This window comes from Ochlerotatus camptorhynchus, unplaced genomic scaffold, assembly GCF_037179485.1.
Source record: "Ochlerotatus camptorhynchus isolate MF236.1 unplaced genomic scaffold, CSIRO-AGI_Acam_v1.1 ptg000257l, whole genome shotgun sequence".
In the NCBI taxonomy this organism is placed as follows: domain Eukaryota; kingdom Metazoa; phylum Arthropoda; class Insecta; order Diptera; family Culicidae; genus Ochlerotatus; species Ochlerotatus camptorhynchus.
In genome coordinates, this window is record NW_027040747.1 from 1115205 (window position 1) to 1134598 (window position 19394).

Below are 19394 nucleotides of genomic sequence, written 5' to 3' on the forward strand. Positions count from 1 at the left end.
CCCATCTGCAGACGTCAGATGAAGGGACGGACATCTCTAAAGCATCAAGTTCTCGATCAATTCCAGCCAACCTGTCCGCCTCCTCATTGCCACGAATTCCAGAGTGGCTTGGAACCCAACAGAAAGTGACTCTATTATCTTTAGCAGTAATTTCTGCTTCAAACAACCAAGGATGACGTGTTGAATCGGAGTTCATTTCACGGATGCAGCTAGCGGAATCACTAAAGATGATTATACGCTTGTTGGGGTGTGAACTCATATTGGAGGTTTTCATTAAAGCAAAAGCTTCAGCACTGAAGATTGAACAAACCGAGGGAAGAGAAGAATTGACGCTGAAATTAATCGAGACAGCAGTTATGCCATATCCAACCCTTCAATCTGACACAGATCCATCAGTGTAGATGTGATGATGATTATTGTATTTTTCTGAGAGAAGTTTATAAAAATATTGCTGAATTTAAGAAGGAGGATCACCGGATTTGACTATATTAAGTAGATAAAGATCAATTGAGGGAGATGTTTGATTCCAGGGGCGCGTTTTTGTTCTAGGTAAAATTGCTATTGATGGTATATTGGAATTTGTAGTTGACTCAAAAAGACCAATCGTTCTAATAACCAAAGGAACTTCATTGCGGTCAGTGAGATTCAACCAAAGAATAGCTTTCGTAACAAGGTAAACTAACAGATAGTATTCGAATGGAAGCTGGCCACATTCTGCCATGATCGAAAATGTGGGACTTGTTGCAAAAGCGCCTGAAGCAAATCGGAAGGCTTGGTCACAGCATCACCACCTCTACTAAAGAGACCAACGCCATAGAAAATTTTGGGTAATAGCCATGCATTAATTATCCTGAGAATTGTAGATCTATGAGCACAGGGCATTCTCGCACCAATGGATTTAATTACTCGTATTTTATTTACGGTTGCCTTTCGAACGGCGTCAGCATGGTCTTTAAAGTTTAGGCGACGGTCAAGGTAGACACCAAGAATTTTAAGATTCAATTTGGAAGAGATAATGGTTTGCTTAATTTTCAGGTCAGGAAGTTTACTTATTCCTTTTCTGTTGGCACTAATATGAAGATGTTAGGATTTTTCTGGAGTGATAACAAATCCTCTTTCATCTGCCCAGTGAGCAACTATGTTTATAGCGGTTTGAATTCTTTTACGGGCTAGAGATTTGAAATTATGGAAGGAGATTAATGTGATGTCATCAGCATAAACAAGAATATATTGGGAGGGATTGTTTCAAATAGCGATTGCATGCAAATAAGGAAAAGAGTGTGGAACTCCGTTCTCTTGTATTCTGACCTGCGATCGAGTGTTACCAAGCGAAAATCTAAATTTTCTATCTTCAAGGAAGCTCTGGACATAACGACCCATACGACCTTTGATTCCCCATTCTTCAAGGGACTGTAAGATGGGGAAACGCCACACACGATCGTATGCCTTAGATAAATCTAGGGATACACAGTCACAATGCATACCGCGATCTAAGTGTTTTTCAATAAGGTCTTCCAGCTCAGTCAAGTAGTCATCAGAACTTTTATCGGGGCGAAAAGCAAATTGTCTATTATCGAGTAATCCTTGTGACTCAAGCTCAGTCAATAGCCGTCGGTTAACCATCTTCTCAAGAACCTTTCCTATGCAGTTTACCAAAGTGATTGGTCGATAGCTGTCAGCAACACTTCTATCCTTACCTGGTTTCGGAATCGGAAATGGTACCAATAAACCCTCTTTCCAGTCAACAGGGATCACGCCATTATCCCACATGGTATTATACAGCAATAGCAAAATTGACTTTTCAATGATAGGAAGGTTCTTGAGAAGAGGATAGCCAACATCATCCGGACCGGCTGATGAGCCATTTACCCTTCGAAGAGCCCATTCAAGTTCTGCATAACTAAAGTCCTTATTAAACTCAAGATCCAAATCTGTATCAAAGCTAAGGGAAGAGCCTTCAGATTCCCTTTTCCGTGCCAGAAATTGCTGGTTGTTGCTAGATGAGGAGGAAGCGAAAGAGAAGTGATCTGCCAAATGTTCAGAGATAGTGGAGGGATTATCAGTGAATTGATTATCAACACGAATTTTTATGAGAATCCTGCCACGTCCACCACTAAGTCGATTAACTTTATCCCACAACTCCTTGGATGTGGATTCAGGGTTTATAGTTGCGATGAAATTATCCCAACTATCCTTCTTGGCTTGACTAATAGTATTTCTAGCAGCATTCCGTGCTTCCTTGAATTCAACAAGTTTGTACGACTACTGACGATCATCTTTTGGTACTTTTGGGAGAGGTCGAAGTCTTTACGCCTCAATTTAATCGCATTCCGAACTTCGGAATTCCACCAAGGCACCGATTTTTTCCCTGGTTGGCCACACTGCTTGAAAGTAAATGACGAAGAAAACGATTTGGCAAACGTTTTTATTACCGCTGCTTTTCTCCTCCCTTGGTGATCTCGCTCATGTAAGCATGCGCAATGTGTCGTGGGTTCGATTTGCGCTCTATCTTTACGTCCGTGTTTGGGATTTTTCGTTACATGTCTGAATTTGGATTTTTTTTTAATACGAAAGAAATTAAAGACGTATTCCTACGTCAAAATAACCAATATATTGTGATCATGAATTATTTAACTAGATAATATGCCCGTAGATTACCCGTAACCAAATATTTCATTGTTGATATCCAGTGTTGACTCGGCTGTCGACAGAAACAGGCCACTCTCGATATGTGTCACGTGATCGTCTGTTTACTCGGCAGCAACTATTGTGTGGTCCTCCTCATTGTTCTTCATCAGCAGTTCTTTCTGTCGATGCGTCATCGACTGTGGAAAGCAACCGTACTGGAAGCGGATCCCGTTCTCATGGAGTATGCTTATTGGATAGCGGAAGATTAATCTGTGTGAATTGTGTTGTATCTTTTGACTAAAGTTTTACGATGTTTTGTATAGTAAGCAAGAATCCTCGGCCCTCTAAAGTTCATTCAATTGAGTCTTATCAAATATATTAATAAACATATATTTTTGATATCATTTTAATATCCCAGGCCATAGGTTTGCAGTGATGTTATTGATGGTGATTTTTTTTTTAAATGTAATTGGATGAAATTTTCTCTTCCTGTTCCTAAAGCGCATTTATTTGTTTACTATCTTCTTTTAATTATTAACTTTTTACAAACTCATTCTTCCGCAATCTACATCTACACGGCGTTCTTCCTCATGTTCCTTGCACGTCGGTACCGATAGAAGCTGGACACTTTCGGCTTCCCCGATCGAGCTGACCGATTCTCTTGCTGACCCAACCACCTCTCTCGAACGCGGTAGCTTACCCAGCGCCACACATACGGTCGAATCCTGGTCCACAAGGGATATGCCACTTTCAGCGCTATGCTCTGACGCTGAACACGATGGACCGCTTTATTGCTGGACTGCTCTACCGGGGCACTAATGCCGAAAGTTATGACGGTGGCACTGAGCACCAGTAAGAATACTACGAGCTTCATGTTCTGGATGATTTGCGACTTTGCACTTCAGGATGGGAATGATGTACATCGATTTACGGGAAGGTATTTTATTTGACTCTAGGTACACAACAAGACACAACTTCCAGGTATGAACGAAACTCGAAATAGGTAGAAGGAAAAATGCTGCCTGTAAGGCAACGGAAATGCCCAATGTTCGGAGCCGAACCAGCTCCAGGCTGAAAGCCTCCCAAGTAAACAAAATTTAAGATTGCTCTATGCCCAGTGTCGGTAGTACGCAATATTTTCATTACAATGGTAGATGAATAACATTTCTGATTTGATAGGATGTCATCTATAAATAAGCACAACATCAGTGATCCACCCCTTTCGGGGCCAGCCAATCGGCAAGTTTCACACCATGATCCTATTTTATGATCCTATTATTAAGATTCCACACTTCTTTCTTCAAAAGTGCTTCTTGTCAGCACGACTCTGCTCATAAGTTTCGGGCTCGCCATCAACATCAACATCTTCTATAAATTTTATGTTTAACATCCAATGTCATTCAGTTTCGTGCCGATTTCGAGAATTCTTCTTTCTGTGTCGGGTGGTGGTCACCTCGTGGTGGCGGTTAAATGTTGACTTCTAACTTCTAACCGGCTATGCGGTAATCAGAACCACTGAATACGAAATTAGCTGTTGATGGTGGTATATAAGAGATTTCCTGTCCCCAAAGGTGGTCACATCTGCTTCCCAAACAAAACAACTCGAACGTTGGTGTTGCAGTTTTAGAACGAATTTTGAATTTCATTTGCACAGTTGTTCCGAGAATTTTTCAAAGGAAACATGAAAGTTCTGATTGTATTCGCCCTGATCGCCTTGGTTGCCGTGAGCGCCGATAGCCAGATTCTCAAGTACGAAAACGTTGCCGACGGAGAGGGCACCTACAAGTTTGCGTGAGTAGTTTGGGAGAACTGACGTTGAATGGTACATTTATTAAAGCATTTGCTTCTCTCGATAGCTATGAAACCGACGATGGAACGTCTCGCGTCGAGCAGGGTGACCAGAAGGGTGAAGATCTGACCGTGCAGGGCAATTTCCAGTTTGTCGGCGACGATGGCCAGGAGTACAAGGTCAAGTATGTTGCCGATGGGCAGACTGGATTCCGTGCTGAAGGTGCCCATGTCCCGAACGAGTACGTTGACAAGCTGTCGACTTTGTAAGCTATGTGAATAAAATGTGTGATATATTTGATTTTTTTGGGTTGACTGCGTTTTATTTCTTTGCCTTGTCTGTATCATGAGTGGTTTTCACGAACCATTTCTAGCGTTCAGAATCATAAGGGACTAACTGGAATTGTCGATTTTCGTTATAGATTCGCTCTTTTATTATTAACTCGGCTGTATTATCATTTATTGGTGCGTTTGCTGTTGCTGCAATTGGGTAAAAATCTTAAAAATGGGACCGGAAAATTCAAAACTTATTAATGTTCAAAGCTCGCTTAAATTATGTTGTGATGAAAATTGTACTTAAATAAGGTTCTTTTGGTTGCAATTTTTGTAGGCCAAACTGGAGAGCGTTTTCAACTGTTAGAAATTTGCGGAAAATTCAAACAAATTTCCAATCAAATTGATAGAAGTAGGGTAAATGTTGGCTTCGGCACCCATTGACTGTTTTCTATTTTTTTTAATGCATTTATTTTCCAGGCTCATTTGCTGTAGCTTTGCGGAGTCGATATTCATTGTTTAGATCACAAAACTACTAGAAAGTAACGTTAGTAAAGCGGGGGCCGATTACTCGCGGCTATCTCGCGGTTAGGGGTAACAAATAGAAACAAATGGTTGGCAGGGTAGGGATTGAGAATACAAGATTTGGAGAGCAATGTGCTCTTGATCTCGAACTAAGCGACAAACTGATCAAAATGACGGACCCCCGATGGGAAGCTAACAACTTGGGAGAACACAAGATGACATTAACTACTAAATCCGCAGATCTATCCGTTTTAAAAACACATAAATTAAATTCAAATAGTCGAGATTTCGGCTATCCAAGACATCTCTAACGGGTATCGCGGGTTGTTTTCCTCGGGTCCTGAGGGATGTGGTTAACTCAGATCTGGCAACACGGTGTTGGGTACATCCATTAACTGTTTTCGGCAACCAAAATTTAAACGTAAATTTCTCACCAAAACACTTCGCTGAATATTTTCAAACGATTCCTTAGTCTTTCAACTTCAATCTGATAACGTTTTTACGACCAAGCCTGTTATGCTAGATTTTTCGTCAAATGAAACATACGCATTTCAAAATACGGTTGATTTCCAGTTGCCGATAATGGAACAGCTGGTTAACATGCAGTTCAATTGGAAAGGATGCCTAAGAAAAAGAGTCTGCCGACAATAGTCACACTCGCCTGAAAAGTTTAGAGCTTTGTGAAAAGGTTTTCAACCCGTTTTGGACAATTCCGTCGATTGGAATGGATAGAATAGCAAGCAGCAGATAAATGTAAATAAACAGACACGCAATATGTGTGCGTGGCGCTGAGATATTTCTTTGATTACAAAAATTCAATTGATTTGTAATATCAGGAGATAGCATCGCCTGTGGTGTAGTGGTAATCGTGATTACCTCTCCCCCAGCAAGCCTGGGTTCAATCCCAGTAGGCGCCGTCGGGATGTTCTGAGGCATAACATCTCTGATCACGCCTTCCTTCGGAAGGGAAGTAAAGCCGTTGGTCCCCGGTTCATGAGTTGATGGGTCGATAGGTAGGGTCCAGGTGTGGGAGCTGCCTTCCTGGCGTCAGTAGCATTGGTACTCAGCACGGAAAAAGAATCGAGGAAAAAAATATCGGGAGATTTATGAATTATTGTCCAGTTAGACCAGGAAAAATACTGGAATTTTAAAAGGGAAATTCAGTTGCCACCATGATCTATGGGATATGTATATAAGATCTCAAATATTTTTAAGTGAAAACACCAAAGTCTCAAAATCTTCATTTAGTTAGGTTTAGAGATCTTAAGGCAGTTACAATGACTTCAGGGATATTCCGAGAATTTGATTACAGTCCAGACTATTGGGGAAGTAGAATTATCCGTACTGGCAAGTTTAGAATACATCAGAAATATTCCAAAAATTTCAGGAAAATTTCCGAGAACTCCAGAAAACCACAACAAAGTTAAGATATATTTCAGTAACTTCATAGAAGTCTTGGAAGTTCCGGGGATGTTTATTGCTTCTTTGGAATTATCCATTCATTTCAGAACTTCAGAAAAAAAACTTCAGAAGAATTTCGAAAATTTCAGGAAAGATTCGAGAACAGCAGAGAACCACAAAGCTGTTCAATTAATTTCAACAAAATTTCAGAACTTTCGACAGTTCTGAGAAACTCTGGAAAGTTCCAAAAGTTCCGAGAGTTTCATGAAAATTTTGGAATCTTTACATCGGGAAAATGTGAGAACATTTTAAGGGAAGTTTCGAAAGCTGCATGGCAGTTTCGAGAATTTCAGATAAATTGCAGGAATGATCAGATAACTTCAAGGAAGTCCCATTAATTTAAAAAAAATCAAAAGCTTCATCTTTCAAGAAGTTCAGAGAAGTTTGAAGATGTTTATGTGGTTCTTTATCTCCAGGACAGTTCCGTGTACTTTGAGCAAGATAAGAGAACTTTAGAGCACTTCTATTAATTTCAAGGAAATTCCATTAATATCAGGAAAATTTCCGGAATATTAAGGATGTTCTGAGAACTTCTTGACAATTTAGAGAATTTCAGAGAAGTTTCCTTAAACGGCATTAATTATTTCGTTTTAACTTCCGGACCCATTTTAAAACGAAATCCAGTGTGTAAAATTTCGTACAAAAATTATGAAAACTTCTTGATGGGTCTGTTCCCGTTATTGCTTTTTTGTAAAATTCTGTGCAGCAAATTGCAAAAGCATGTTTCTGTACTTACTGTATCAAATTATTTTCTTACAGCAAGCTACATAAAGCTGCAGCAACCTATAGCAAAAGAAAACAAGCAAGTATAGTAACAGATCTAATGACCATGACCGAGTATGTATAGACACGTACAGATAGGATAAAGAAATTCAGAATAGAAATCAAATACATGCTAAAATTATTGTGAATTAAAATGAATTTCTAAAACTGTAAAGTTATTACTCTCCCCATCCCGCATCACTGAACCTACCTGAGGTTAGGTCTCATACCTCATTAGCGGTGGCCCTCAAACCGCTCGTTTTATCAACTCGAGTGCAGAACGGTAGACGGATTTTTAACATTTTTGGTAGTAGAACATGGCGTTCTGAACGCTAATCGTCTCTGAACGAATCATGGCGTGCTACAATCTCTATCCATCACCCGATGGTGAATGGTTGCTGAGAAACTGAATTACGGACCTCAGAGCAATTATATTAACATACACATTTCACAGAAGCTTAGAGAATTTCAAAGAAGTTCTGAATACTAAAGGAAGTTCCTAAGATCCCAGACAGATCCAAGATCATTAAGAACATTGAGGAGGTTCAGAGATGTTTGGAGAAGTTTAAAGATATTAAAAATGTTTCGTGAGCATCAATCTTTAGAAAACTTCTGGAAAATTTCGTTTACTTCCGATAACATCAAAGAACTTTGGAAAAATTGTGGAAACTTTTAAGAAATACTTACAACTTCAACGAAGTCCAGACAATTTCGGGGAAGTTCAAATCTATATACATAAAAACGAATTTCTGTCTGACTGTCTGTCTGTCTGTCTGACCCTTATAGACTCGGAAACTACTGAACCGATTGGCGTGAAAATTTGTATGCAAGGGCTTTTGAAGCCGGGAAAGGTTCTTATGATGGTTCGAGACCCCTCCCCCCTCTTTAAGAGGAGGAGGCTCCCATACAAATGAAACAGAAATTTCTGCATAACTCGAGAACTAATCAAGCAAATGGAACCAAATTTGGCATGTGGAGGTATAAGGAGATGGTCATAGGGGGTAGCCCCTTAGATAAGAGGGGAGGGGGGGTACGCATAATTTAGCACGCTTTTTTTTAAATCGGTGCATAAACTCAAGCTAATTATGAATCCCGAGTAAGGCCGGGAACACTCAGTTAGTAACTTATAAAACTATCAATGTATTGAGAAATTTACGAACCTTTAGAGATCTTTTTGAAAGTTATGTAAACTTCAAGGCATTTCCGAGAACTTCTGGAAAATTACGGGCATTGAACATTGCGGAAACTCTAGAGCAGCTTTCTCAATCTAGGTGGGTCGCGACCCCCCCTTGGGAATTTTATGTTTTTCAAGACGATTTAATGTCAATGTGTTTTTCAAACTCCAACAAATCTACCCAAGAAAAAAAATGAAAGTCCACGTACCACTGAGCTGTCATCAGATTAAGATTAACTCGCAAACCTTATAATTAGCAGACGGAAAATAATGAATTATAAAGACTGGAACCCGCAAAAATTGGTCGGAAAAAAATCGTTTCTTTCAGTCAAAATTCATATCACAAAAATCTTCTTGTTATTCTTTTGGTAGTTCAATTCATATATATAAAGCAAAAAAATGTTCGTTTACTCTTATGGTTTGCCAAATCCGAACTGCCATGCCATCCGCTTAAGCTGCTTGAAATCCGCCTTCACATAAGTTTCGTCGTCCATGACGACACTGTCAAACTTTGTGAGCAGATTCGTATACAGCTTTCGGGACCGCTGCTTTGCCAACGTGTTTTGTTTGTAATCTCGGTTCGCCACCTTCACCTTCATAAACGTCGACAGGCTCGTTTCTTGGCCCGCTGCACAGTAGTATCATAGAGGTAACTCTAAGACTACATGGATAGAAATCTCCTTATACCTTTTGGCAAATTCCTGTTACTGATTATCCATAAAATGAATAAGTCAATTAATAAGCAGACACCTTGCAAAAAGTTAATGAAGATCATGTGTCAAATGAAATGTATAAGCGGTCACACATAGCTTTTATGCATTCTTATAGGACCTATGTGGTTTGTCTTATGGAATGTATAAGGCTGATGTTTTGGCAAAAATGTATAAGTGAAACACATGAATAAAGTAATTGATTTTCGTTTCGTGTAGTAGGTCCCGAAGAAACGTGCTCAACTTTTTGGCTCAGCTCTGGTACTATCTTCGGTCCCAAGCTAATCGGAACATAGGAAAATCCATTAATCCCTCATTTTATCTGTCAATCTTTCATAGCAAATCAAAACAAACATTTTATAGTACTAGAATTTCGACTAGCATGGGATACGTTAATCGATTTGCTTGAGAACAATAGGCTTGTCAAGTAGTGAGCCAATTTAATATCGTTAGTTTCCACTGGTTGGTAGTATGGGAGGTTAGGTTAGGTTATCTTTATTAGCGAGACTTTCAGCCAGAGAATGGTTCATCTGTTCAGTAGTATGGGAAGCATTGCGCTTGCCAGCGACAACCCGGATGGAGAGGTTAGGATTCCGCTTATATTTCATCGCCACCTTCTTCGTCGTCGCTGCCACGTCTGAATTGGAATAACTTTTCCTATAACTCTGACAGATAATCCATTGTTCCAATTTTGATATGTCGTCTCTTTATAAATTCAGGCTCTTTAATCAAAGCAACCATTGCATCGACTTCCAAATGCAGCATTTCAGGGTTTTTTAAGCATTTTTAACAGAAATACACCAATTTGAAGTTGACCAATTTTTGCGCGTTCCAGACTTTAGAGTTAATCAAAATCAAAATTCAGCTAGCTAAAATAATGCGTAATTTGTGACTGAGACATCGTATGTAGAGAGGCACAGACCTAAGTCATAAAGAAAGGGCCTGAACATATGAAGTTATCATTAGTCCTGTGCGCCGCAGCGCGGCGCCGTGTTAAAAAGTGATGATTTTTGATACGCCGTCAATGTAATATTTTTTATACTTTTAATTTTGAAAGATGCGTGTCTCGCCAACCATTGCACATGATAAAACACAAACCAGGTCAAAGTTCAAAAAAACAATACCGCGGACTCCCGGTAAATCAAACGACATTTGGCAGATGGAATGGAGAAATGCGAAATGAAACGATACGAAACGAACTCAGAATCAAAACAAAACAGCAAATAAGGCTATCAGAAACTCCCTTTTCTGATTGTCATAGGATTACTACACGATAAGAAAAAAGTACGCAAAAGTTAGTTGTTTTCATTCATCTCGGCACTAAAGTGCAGGAATCTAAAAAAAGGTAAAGCGGGTCAAAGTAGTTTTCATTTACTTGTGTGCAATTCGTTTCCCCTAAGTTTCCCCCTAACTTTCTACCTAAAAGTAAGTTAGTTGTACCCAAAAGTATACTTATATATAATATGCGTCGTTCATGTTGTTCCACGGCACACCAAATTTAAATCGCTGAAAATCAGCAAAATTTTGCTGATTTTAGACTTGATGAAAGGTCAGCAAACGTTCCAGCAAAATAATGATGCTGACTTTTCTAGCAATTCCAACATCTGTCAAAATTACAACATTTTACTGAAAATCAGCAATGATTTCAGCAATGTTTATTTACTGACTTTTTCAGCAATCAAAAATTCTGACATTTGGCAGCATTTTGCTGATAAAACTAATAAACTCAGTTAATCAAATTTATTTTCACTAGGAACATCCAGCTTCTGTAGAAGATCGTTAATACAAAATAGAGACCACATAGACAGGCTCTTTTCCTTGAATAATTTATTTAATATAACAAGTGTTCTACCTACATAATTTTATTTATTTGTAGTTGTTTTAATCTCTTCCTCCTCCTGCGATGTTTACGATGGTGTACGAATGCAAAAATACATGCGACTGTAATGCTAACAGATTGACAGCTCTTTACTGTGTGTCCGTTTATGTTAACTGATTTTTCGGTAAAAAAAATCGTTTGCTGTTTTTCAGTAAAGCATTGGATTGCTGATCATGATCCAGCTACCCGTTTACTGATATTGAAAACTTAAATTTGGTGTGTACACACACCAAATTTAAATCGCTGAACATCAGCAAAATTTTGCTGATTTTAGACTTGATGAAAGATCAACAAACGTTCCAGCAAAATAATGCTGCTGAATTTTCAGCAATTCAAATTTCTTTCAAAATGACAACGTTTTACTGAAAATCAGCAATAATTCTTTACTGATCTTTCAGCAATTAAAAATTCTGACATTTGGCAGCATTTTGCTGATTAAACAATTAGATTAAGTAAATCGAATTTGTTTTCACTATATGAGCTTCCAGCTTCCGTAAATATACGAATAATAGAGATAAAATCGCCAGACTCTTTTCCAAGTATGATTTATTAAATATAACCAGTGTCCGAGCCAGTGTCCTTAACTAGGGGAATTTACGTATTCTCGTCAATCTAAGCAGCGTCCGAACTTCTATTAGCGATTTCTCAGCGTCACACACATACATGACAGGTTTGTTTGTTGACATTTATCTGCTGCTTGCTGTTCTACCAATTCCAATCGACAGAATTGATCAAAACGGGTTGAACATGTTTTTACAACGCTCCAAACTTCTCAGGTGAGTGTGACTATTGTCGGCAGTCTCTTTTTCTTCGGCACCCTTTCCATTTGAACTGCGTGTTAACCAGCTGTTCTATTATCGGCAACTCGAAATCAGCCGTATTTTGTAGTGTGTATGTTTAATTTAAAGAAAAATATGGCATAACAGGATTGCACAGTCGTAAAAATGTAATCAGATTGAAGCTGAAAAGGTAAGGAATCGGCTTAATACATTCAGCGAAGAGTTTTGATGGGAAAATACAGTGAAATTAACGTTTCAATTTCGGTTGCCGAAAATAGTCAATGGGTGCCGAAGCCATAATTTACCCTACATAATTCTAGTCATTTGTAGTTTTTTCACCTCTTCCTCCTCCTGCGGAATTTTCTGCGGTGGACGAATGCGAAAATACTTGCGACTGTGATGCTAACAGTTTGACAGCTCATTGACTGGGTGTTAGTTTATGTTAGCTGATTTTTTCGGTAATAACATCGTTTGCTGTTTTTCAGTAAAGCATTGGATTGCTGATCATGATCCTGATGTTGAAAACTTTAATTTTGTATGTTGATAGAGCTGGAATTAGGGCGTAACAGCTTTTGTAACTTCTCTCGATGATTTCTAGGAATTCAAGACACTGCTCTATCTAGATTGTTTCTTTATTATATACCTAATTTTTCAATCGGTCCGGAAACAGTTAACAGGTACCAGAGTTTCAAGCACATCCACAAGCACTCTATACTACACGTAAATCGAAACCACCGGCATCGGTTTGGTGAAACAGTCATAACTGAATGATAGGTATGGTCGGGTTTGTAATTTAAATACCCCAAACCCGATCCGTACCCGATTGATAAAATTTTCAAGAGTACCCAATCAGAACCCGAAAATTTAGTTTTCTGAATACGCGTACGCGACCCGAACTCGTTGAGTTTTGGGTAAACAAAATCGTTCCTGAACATCTACAGTCCAATACTTATTTTTAAGATTTATGTTTTTGTCAAGGCATATGGTAGGGGTAATGTTGGCTTCGGCAATACCTTAACCTATTATCGTCAGGGGGTAAACAACGTCCTTGAGAGCTCAATTTTGGTATGTGGATACATTGTGTTTGAGAGCATCTTTTGGCAAAATTTGAGTACTCTAGGACTTTGTTTACCCCGCTGACGATAAAAGGTTAAGGTATTGCCGAAGCCAACATTTCCCCTCTGTGTTACTTGTTGAATAAATTCATTAAAAGCTTGTTTTGATGCTCAGAAGCATTAATTTTTTTTTTATTTCTTTTAAATATTTATTCGAGAGATTTTTAGCTCATTGCCTAGTCCATCTCGTACTATCTGAATTGGATAATATGCAAGAAATACCCGTACCTGACTATTCCACGTTTGTTGTTACCCGTATCCGACCCAAACCCGAAAATTATTTATTTGTATACCCGTACCCAACCGAATTTGTTGAGGTACGGTTCAGATTTTGGGTAAAAATGTCCGTATCTACTATCTCTTCTAAATAGATTTTTCAATCCGGGATTATTTTAATTACAGAAAAATCATCTTAGGAAATAGTGCCGTTGCTATTCCGAAATGTTTTGATGGTAACAAATTCAAAATTAAATTATCTGCGACAAGTCACAAAACAATATTTTGGTTAAAATCGAAGACATCATATAAAGAAGACTAGCAACTCTTCCATTTTCTCATACGAACGCTATAATACAGGTACAATCGTGTCATCTGCCGCGTTGTTTCAACCTTTACTCAAGCGTAGCGCTATTGTATCTGGCGCTTGGATTCTGACAAAGTTGCCAGTCTTCTTGATTTGTTGTCTTCGTTCAAATTCAATTTTGAAATGTGACATTTTGACAGCCACCATAGTGATAGACCGATGCACGCCGCCGCCGCCGCCATCGATCAAAGTCAACGACGTCACGCTGCCACGCCGCCGCCGCCGCCGATGAAAGGACCGGCTTACAGGTATAATTATCATCTTTTCAATAATACCACTATTTTTACGCTACTAGGAGTTTGACGTCGAATGTATGGTTATACTGTTACATACATACCAGAAACGAGTAGAATCTACTAAGTTCGTCCAAATTGCATACATTAGCATTAGCATTAGCATTAGCATCGAACAAGTTGCACAATATCGTAGGTGGTACGAATTCAAAACTATTAAGAGCAAGACGGATTTCTGTAACTGGACAGATAGTAAGTAGGAAATAAATACTATCTCCCAGATAATGAAACATCCCGCTCCAACAGTTAAGGATTGTCCTGGCCACGTCCTTACAACTGGTAGGGATAGGAAAGGTATGTTAGTCCAACATTTACTTAAGAGAGATGCAGAGAACTCTACGACCCCTCATAAATGTCTCGGGAATTTAGGAATTATGTTAGTAGGGAAGGTAAGCCATAGGATACACCCAGTCAGTGTTGCTGGCATATGTAGATATTTTTTATAAGTTCGTCCAAATTGCATACATATATATATATACTTAGAAAAATTGATGTAAATTTAGGTGCTCTGAGACTGACATATATGGTCGTCAATTTTGACACAAAACTGAGTCATAAAAGACGCGAAATTCAGCTCAATCAACTTTCGAGCTTTTCAGTCTCGGAGCGTTTACATGACATGTTTGTTTACGTCTCATCCTTTATGTTAAAGATGGATTCAGTCACGTGTAAGAGTAGGTATTTCTAAGTATGTATGGTATCCTTCTTACCTCGTTTGATAGGGTACCGGGGCCTTTCTCGTTTATTGCACTAAGCACACGTATTGTGCGTTTAAATACACATTACGCGAAACACATTTATTTAACGAATGGACTGACATTAATTTACTACTACACACTATGAAAAAGCCGTGTAAATTTGGGTTCCCTGAAACTAACACATGACATAAGAATCCGTTGAAAAAAACGAGAAAATCAATTCAATCAAATGTTCAGCTTATGTTTCAGTTTGAGAACACTCAATTTTACATGAAATATTTGTTTACGTTAAATGATCTACGTCCAATATGGATTAAGTCTCGTGTAAAAGTAGTTATTTCTAAGTGTGTAGGCTGTGGCTCGACTAACTCAGTCGTGAGATTTATTTACTTAGTTGTCTGGAGAAATTTCCAAAAGCGCTGAGTAGCCTACGTTTTTCTGAATGTCTCCATACAACTGAGTAAACTTGACTAACTCTCTCAGTTCGTCTCGTTTTTCAGGCACACGAAAATACACGTACCTCTTAACTTTTACCTCTTATGTCAGCCTCACTAATACCATATTTAGGTTGCCACTTATGCTGTTTTAATACCTGAAATTGGTATTAATAAGTTATTTTTTCCTGCTCGTACGTGTCATTTTCGTTCCGTGAGGAGAAAAAACATTTCACGTTGGCCTTATGCTTCACTGAGGGTGCTCAGAACATATGTGTGAATCAGTTAAAGTTACTGAACGTCATCTTCAATTTCTTCGTTTTTGTTCTGAGATAGTAAGTCACTTGCAAGATAAGCTTGCCGTGGTATATTTGGTCACCAATCAGGATCCTCAGGAACAAATCTACATTTTCGACAGCGGTCACCCACCTCCAAACCTACCCATCAACGCCCCTTCACGATTTTCTACCAATCAAATCCGGTTGCTATCGGACACATGTATCCTAAATGTCGAAAAAAAAAGTCATATTGACTTGCCTCATTACGAGAACTTTATGCATTTGATCGGAAAAGCAAACACATTTGAATCACTAATTTGAGTGTCCTTGAAAATGATCTCTTCTTCCATCGTCCAATCGATAAACGGTCACTCTATTGCGCTGCACAGCTTCTTCCACCTTTTCCATCATCAACCTGTTCTTGGATGACCGAAATCATCAAATCCCGAGTTTGAATTGAACTTTTCGTCTGGCAGAAAGTAATTCCCCGGGAGAGAATCCGATCGTTCGATTGTGATAAACCACTTTCCTAAAGTTCGATCCTGTTCTAACACAAAGCGCAACGTCCACCAAACTTCCATATTGCAGAGAACACACACACCCACCCACACCCACACACGCACGCATTAAATGGAAACCTGCTGCGGGAGCATAAAATTAAAATTTGACTCTATCTAGTCGCGGATCGGTCGAAAGTGAAGACGCATCGGCATCATCACTAGCAGATCGAATTCGGAGGATCGAAGCGAAACGAGTTTCGCTTTCGTTCATCAGCCACGGGGAGAATAGGGATCGCCAAGCGAAGAGGACGGCTTGTGACATTTTCACACGAAGATCAAGAACAACGACAAGGCAGAGAATATTCTCAGTTTTCACCCCAAATGGTTTGGTTGTGGGGGGCACTCTGCGACGACAAGTGTGTTTGACATTTTCAAGGCCGGTCGCTAAAACTGGATATGGTGGATTGTGGGGACAGAACGATGATCAAACTAGTATTCCTGGAAATCTAGAAGGGTTATATAACATCCTTTATATGATTTATGAGGGACCACTGCTGTTTGACATTTAGGAAAAATGATAAATCATGCGGTTTAAGCTTTTCTATGAATTGTTAGATGAGTTTAATAGTAAGATGTTTCGAATTTAGATTATCGATTGGCTTTAGTTATGTACAGGGGATATTCAAAATAACTAGTATAGGATATTCCTGAACCAGTTCCTGGAATCCAGATGTGGTTAGATCCACTTGTTGGTCCATGACATGATGTCTATTTACTTCTGGATGAAGAAGCATACATTTTGAGCCGTCGGACGATACCAATACATGAGGTTTTTTTCCCTTGATTTGTTTTCCGTCGATCTTGTTTTCCGTGCTGAGCATCAATGCTACCGACGCCAGGGAGGCAGCTCCCTCACCAGGACCGTACCTATCCTCCCATCAACTTATGCACCGGGGACCAACGGCGTTACTTCCCTTCCTTAGAACATCCCGGCAGCGCCGACTGGGATTGAACTCAGGCCTGCTGGGGTGAGAGGTAATCACGCTTACCACCGGCGCTGCTACATGAGGTTTTTTGAAAAGTTCTTTTTGGAACTCTGCCGGAATCAGTTCTGGGTATTCGGATGTGGCCAAATCCACATTTTTGTCCATGTCATGATGTCTATTTACATCCGGATGAAAAATCATAAATTTTGAGCCGTCGGACGATACCAGTACATGAAAGCGGTTTTGGAATGTCCTTTTTGAGCCCCACCGGAACTGATGCCGGGAATCTATATGTGGCCAGCTTCACCTTACGGTTCATGGCATGATGTCTTTTTACATCTGGATGGAAAAAATATATGTTGAGCCATCAGACAGTACCAGTACATGAGGTTTAGGAAGTGTCCATTTGTGCCCTATCGGAACCGGTGCCAGGTATGGCCAAATTGGAAAAATCCTGGGCAGGGTTACATTTAGCAACATTTATTTTTCTTTTGAGGACAATAGATCTAGAATTGGTTCAAAAATGGATTTTTGGGAGCAAGTTGCAGTCTGGGTCTTTTAGACCCTAATGCACAATGCGTCACTTTTTTTTTTGTGGCACCACTCCTAGAGGTCGTTTCTTTTAACAGCAAAATGTTCGTTTCCGAAAGTTGATAAAAGGAGGAAACTTCAGGTCTCTATCATATTTCGTTACAAAGTTGCAGCATTTTTAAAGCGACGCCGGTTCAAAAAATATCCTAACTAGGAAAGATATGGCACTTTGAGGAGAATACAAAAAACAAAATACTTTCACAACAAGTTGGAAGAATCTTCTGGAGGAAGAAAAAAACAAAATTCCTGGGGATGTCCGAAGAAGCTTGCAAAGGAAGTAGAACATACTTCCGAAGGTAGTTAGAATAAATTTCTGAAGGGAGTCAGGAGAAATTTGGGAAAGTTGGAAAACAAACTCTGGATCAAATGCTTAAATAAAACAGCAAAAAGGGTTAAAGGGCGAACACGAAATTATTGCAACACTTACAACTGGCTGTATCTTTACTTCTACTTGGTGGAAATTAACCAAACTTTGCATATTTTCTCTTTGAAGTGTATTGTTTACATTCTGTAAATTGCGTTATTGTCTGTTTCGATGCGACTAAGATGGAAGTGAGTCAAACGAAGACGCGTGCAATGTTGTACGCTCACATGGAATATTCGGATCTGTCCCATCGTGCTTTAGGAAAAATACTGCATATCAAGAATTCAACCGTATCAAGAGTTATAAACAGGTTCAAGGACCGGTTGACATTGGATCAGGAAAGAAACCAAGAGCAGCATGTAGGAAGACGGAGGGAATAACTTACTTAACGATCCTGCGCACCTCCAGGGGTGCAAAGGGCCTTTATGAAAGATTTCCATCCTGGGCGAATACTAGCATTGGCCTTGACCTATGCCCAAGTCAAATTTCGGTCAACGTTCATAATTTCACTGTTTAAGCTCCGCCGCCACGAGCCTCTGGGTCTGCCTCTGCTGCGATGTCCTGCTGGATTCCAGTCCAGTGCTTGCTTGCAGATTTCGTTTCCGCTCCGCCGTAGTGTGTGGCCGACCCACCTCCACTTCCGTTCACGAATTTCTGTCTCTATCGTCTTCTGATGGCACAAACGATGAAGCTCGGAATTTCAGATCCAATTGTGGGGCCACCAGGCACGAATTATATACCGCAGGCATCGGTTGATAAACACCTGCAGCTTCTTAGTGTTCTCCGCTGATACACACCATGTTTCACTGGCGTATAACAGCACAGACTTCACGTTCGAGTTAAAAATTCGGATTCGCTCTCCATACATTTCGCAAACCGGCAAAAGCAGTCCTCGCCTTCTTAATCCGTGCATCTATGTCGCTCTTGGTGCCGCCATCCAACGCAATCTGGCTGCCAAGATATTGGAGGTTTTCGACTTTCTTCACTGCCTGCCCAGCTGCCGTGAAATTGGAACGGTTTTCCGAGTTGACATCCAACGATTTGGTCTTGTTGACGTTGATGGATAGACCTGCTTCAGAGGAGCGTTCCACAAGGTCGGCGAGCTTACTCTGCATGTCAGAGAGCCGTTGTGCTAATAACGCAACATCATTAGCCAAATCGAAGTCGTTGAGATGCTTCATAGTAATAGGCTGCCACAGCAACCCACGGTTCGGTACACGGTTCCAACCAAGATCTCGTCGATTACGATGAGGAACAGTAGCGGTGATAATATACATCCTTGCCTCACACCCGCGATTACCCGAATCGGGCTTGAGCTTGAGCTTGAGCTTGATTGACCGCCCACGGTTGCTACTCTGTTACTGCCAGATCAGCTGTAATTACACAGAGAACCAATAGACGATGCTTGGGACTAGCAAACATCCTCAATGTGTAAAAACTGGTGATCTTAAATTAGGCAATACCAGCGCCGGCCGCGCCCGAACACAGGTCAAGAAAGGAATGGGAAGGATTGTGTTGACGTGACACTCGCTTTGCTGGAAGCCGAGAACAACTCTGCACTTCCACGAGGAAT

General features: G+C 39.9%; 1 protein-coding gene across 1 annotated transcript; it reads left to right on the forward strand.

Moving 5' to 3' along the window:
• The first annotated feature begins 4215 nt into the window (after positions 1 to 4215).
• LOC135705034 (flexible cuticle protein 12-like) lies at positions 4216 to 4717 on the forward strand. The gene is made up of 2 exons (XM_065226586.1): positions 4216 to 4419; positions 4485 to 4717. Exons 1-2 carry the CDS (start codon positions 4310 to 4312, stop codon positions 4684 to 4686), a joined length of 312 nt encoding a protein of 103 aa, XP_065082658.1. The 5' UTR covers positions 4216 to 4309; the 3' UTR covers positions 4687 to 4717.
• The last annotated feature ends 14677 nt before the right edge of the window (positions 4718 to 19394 follow it).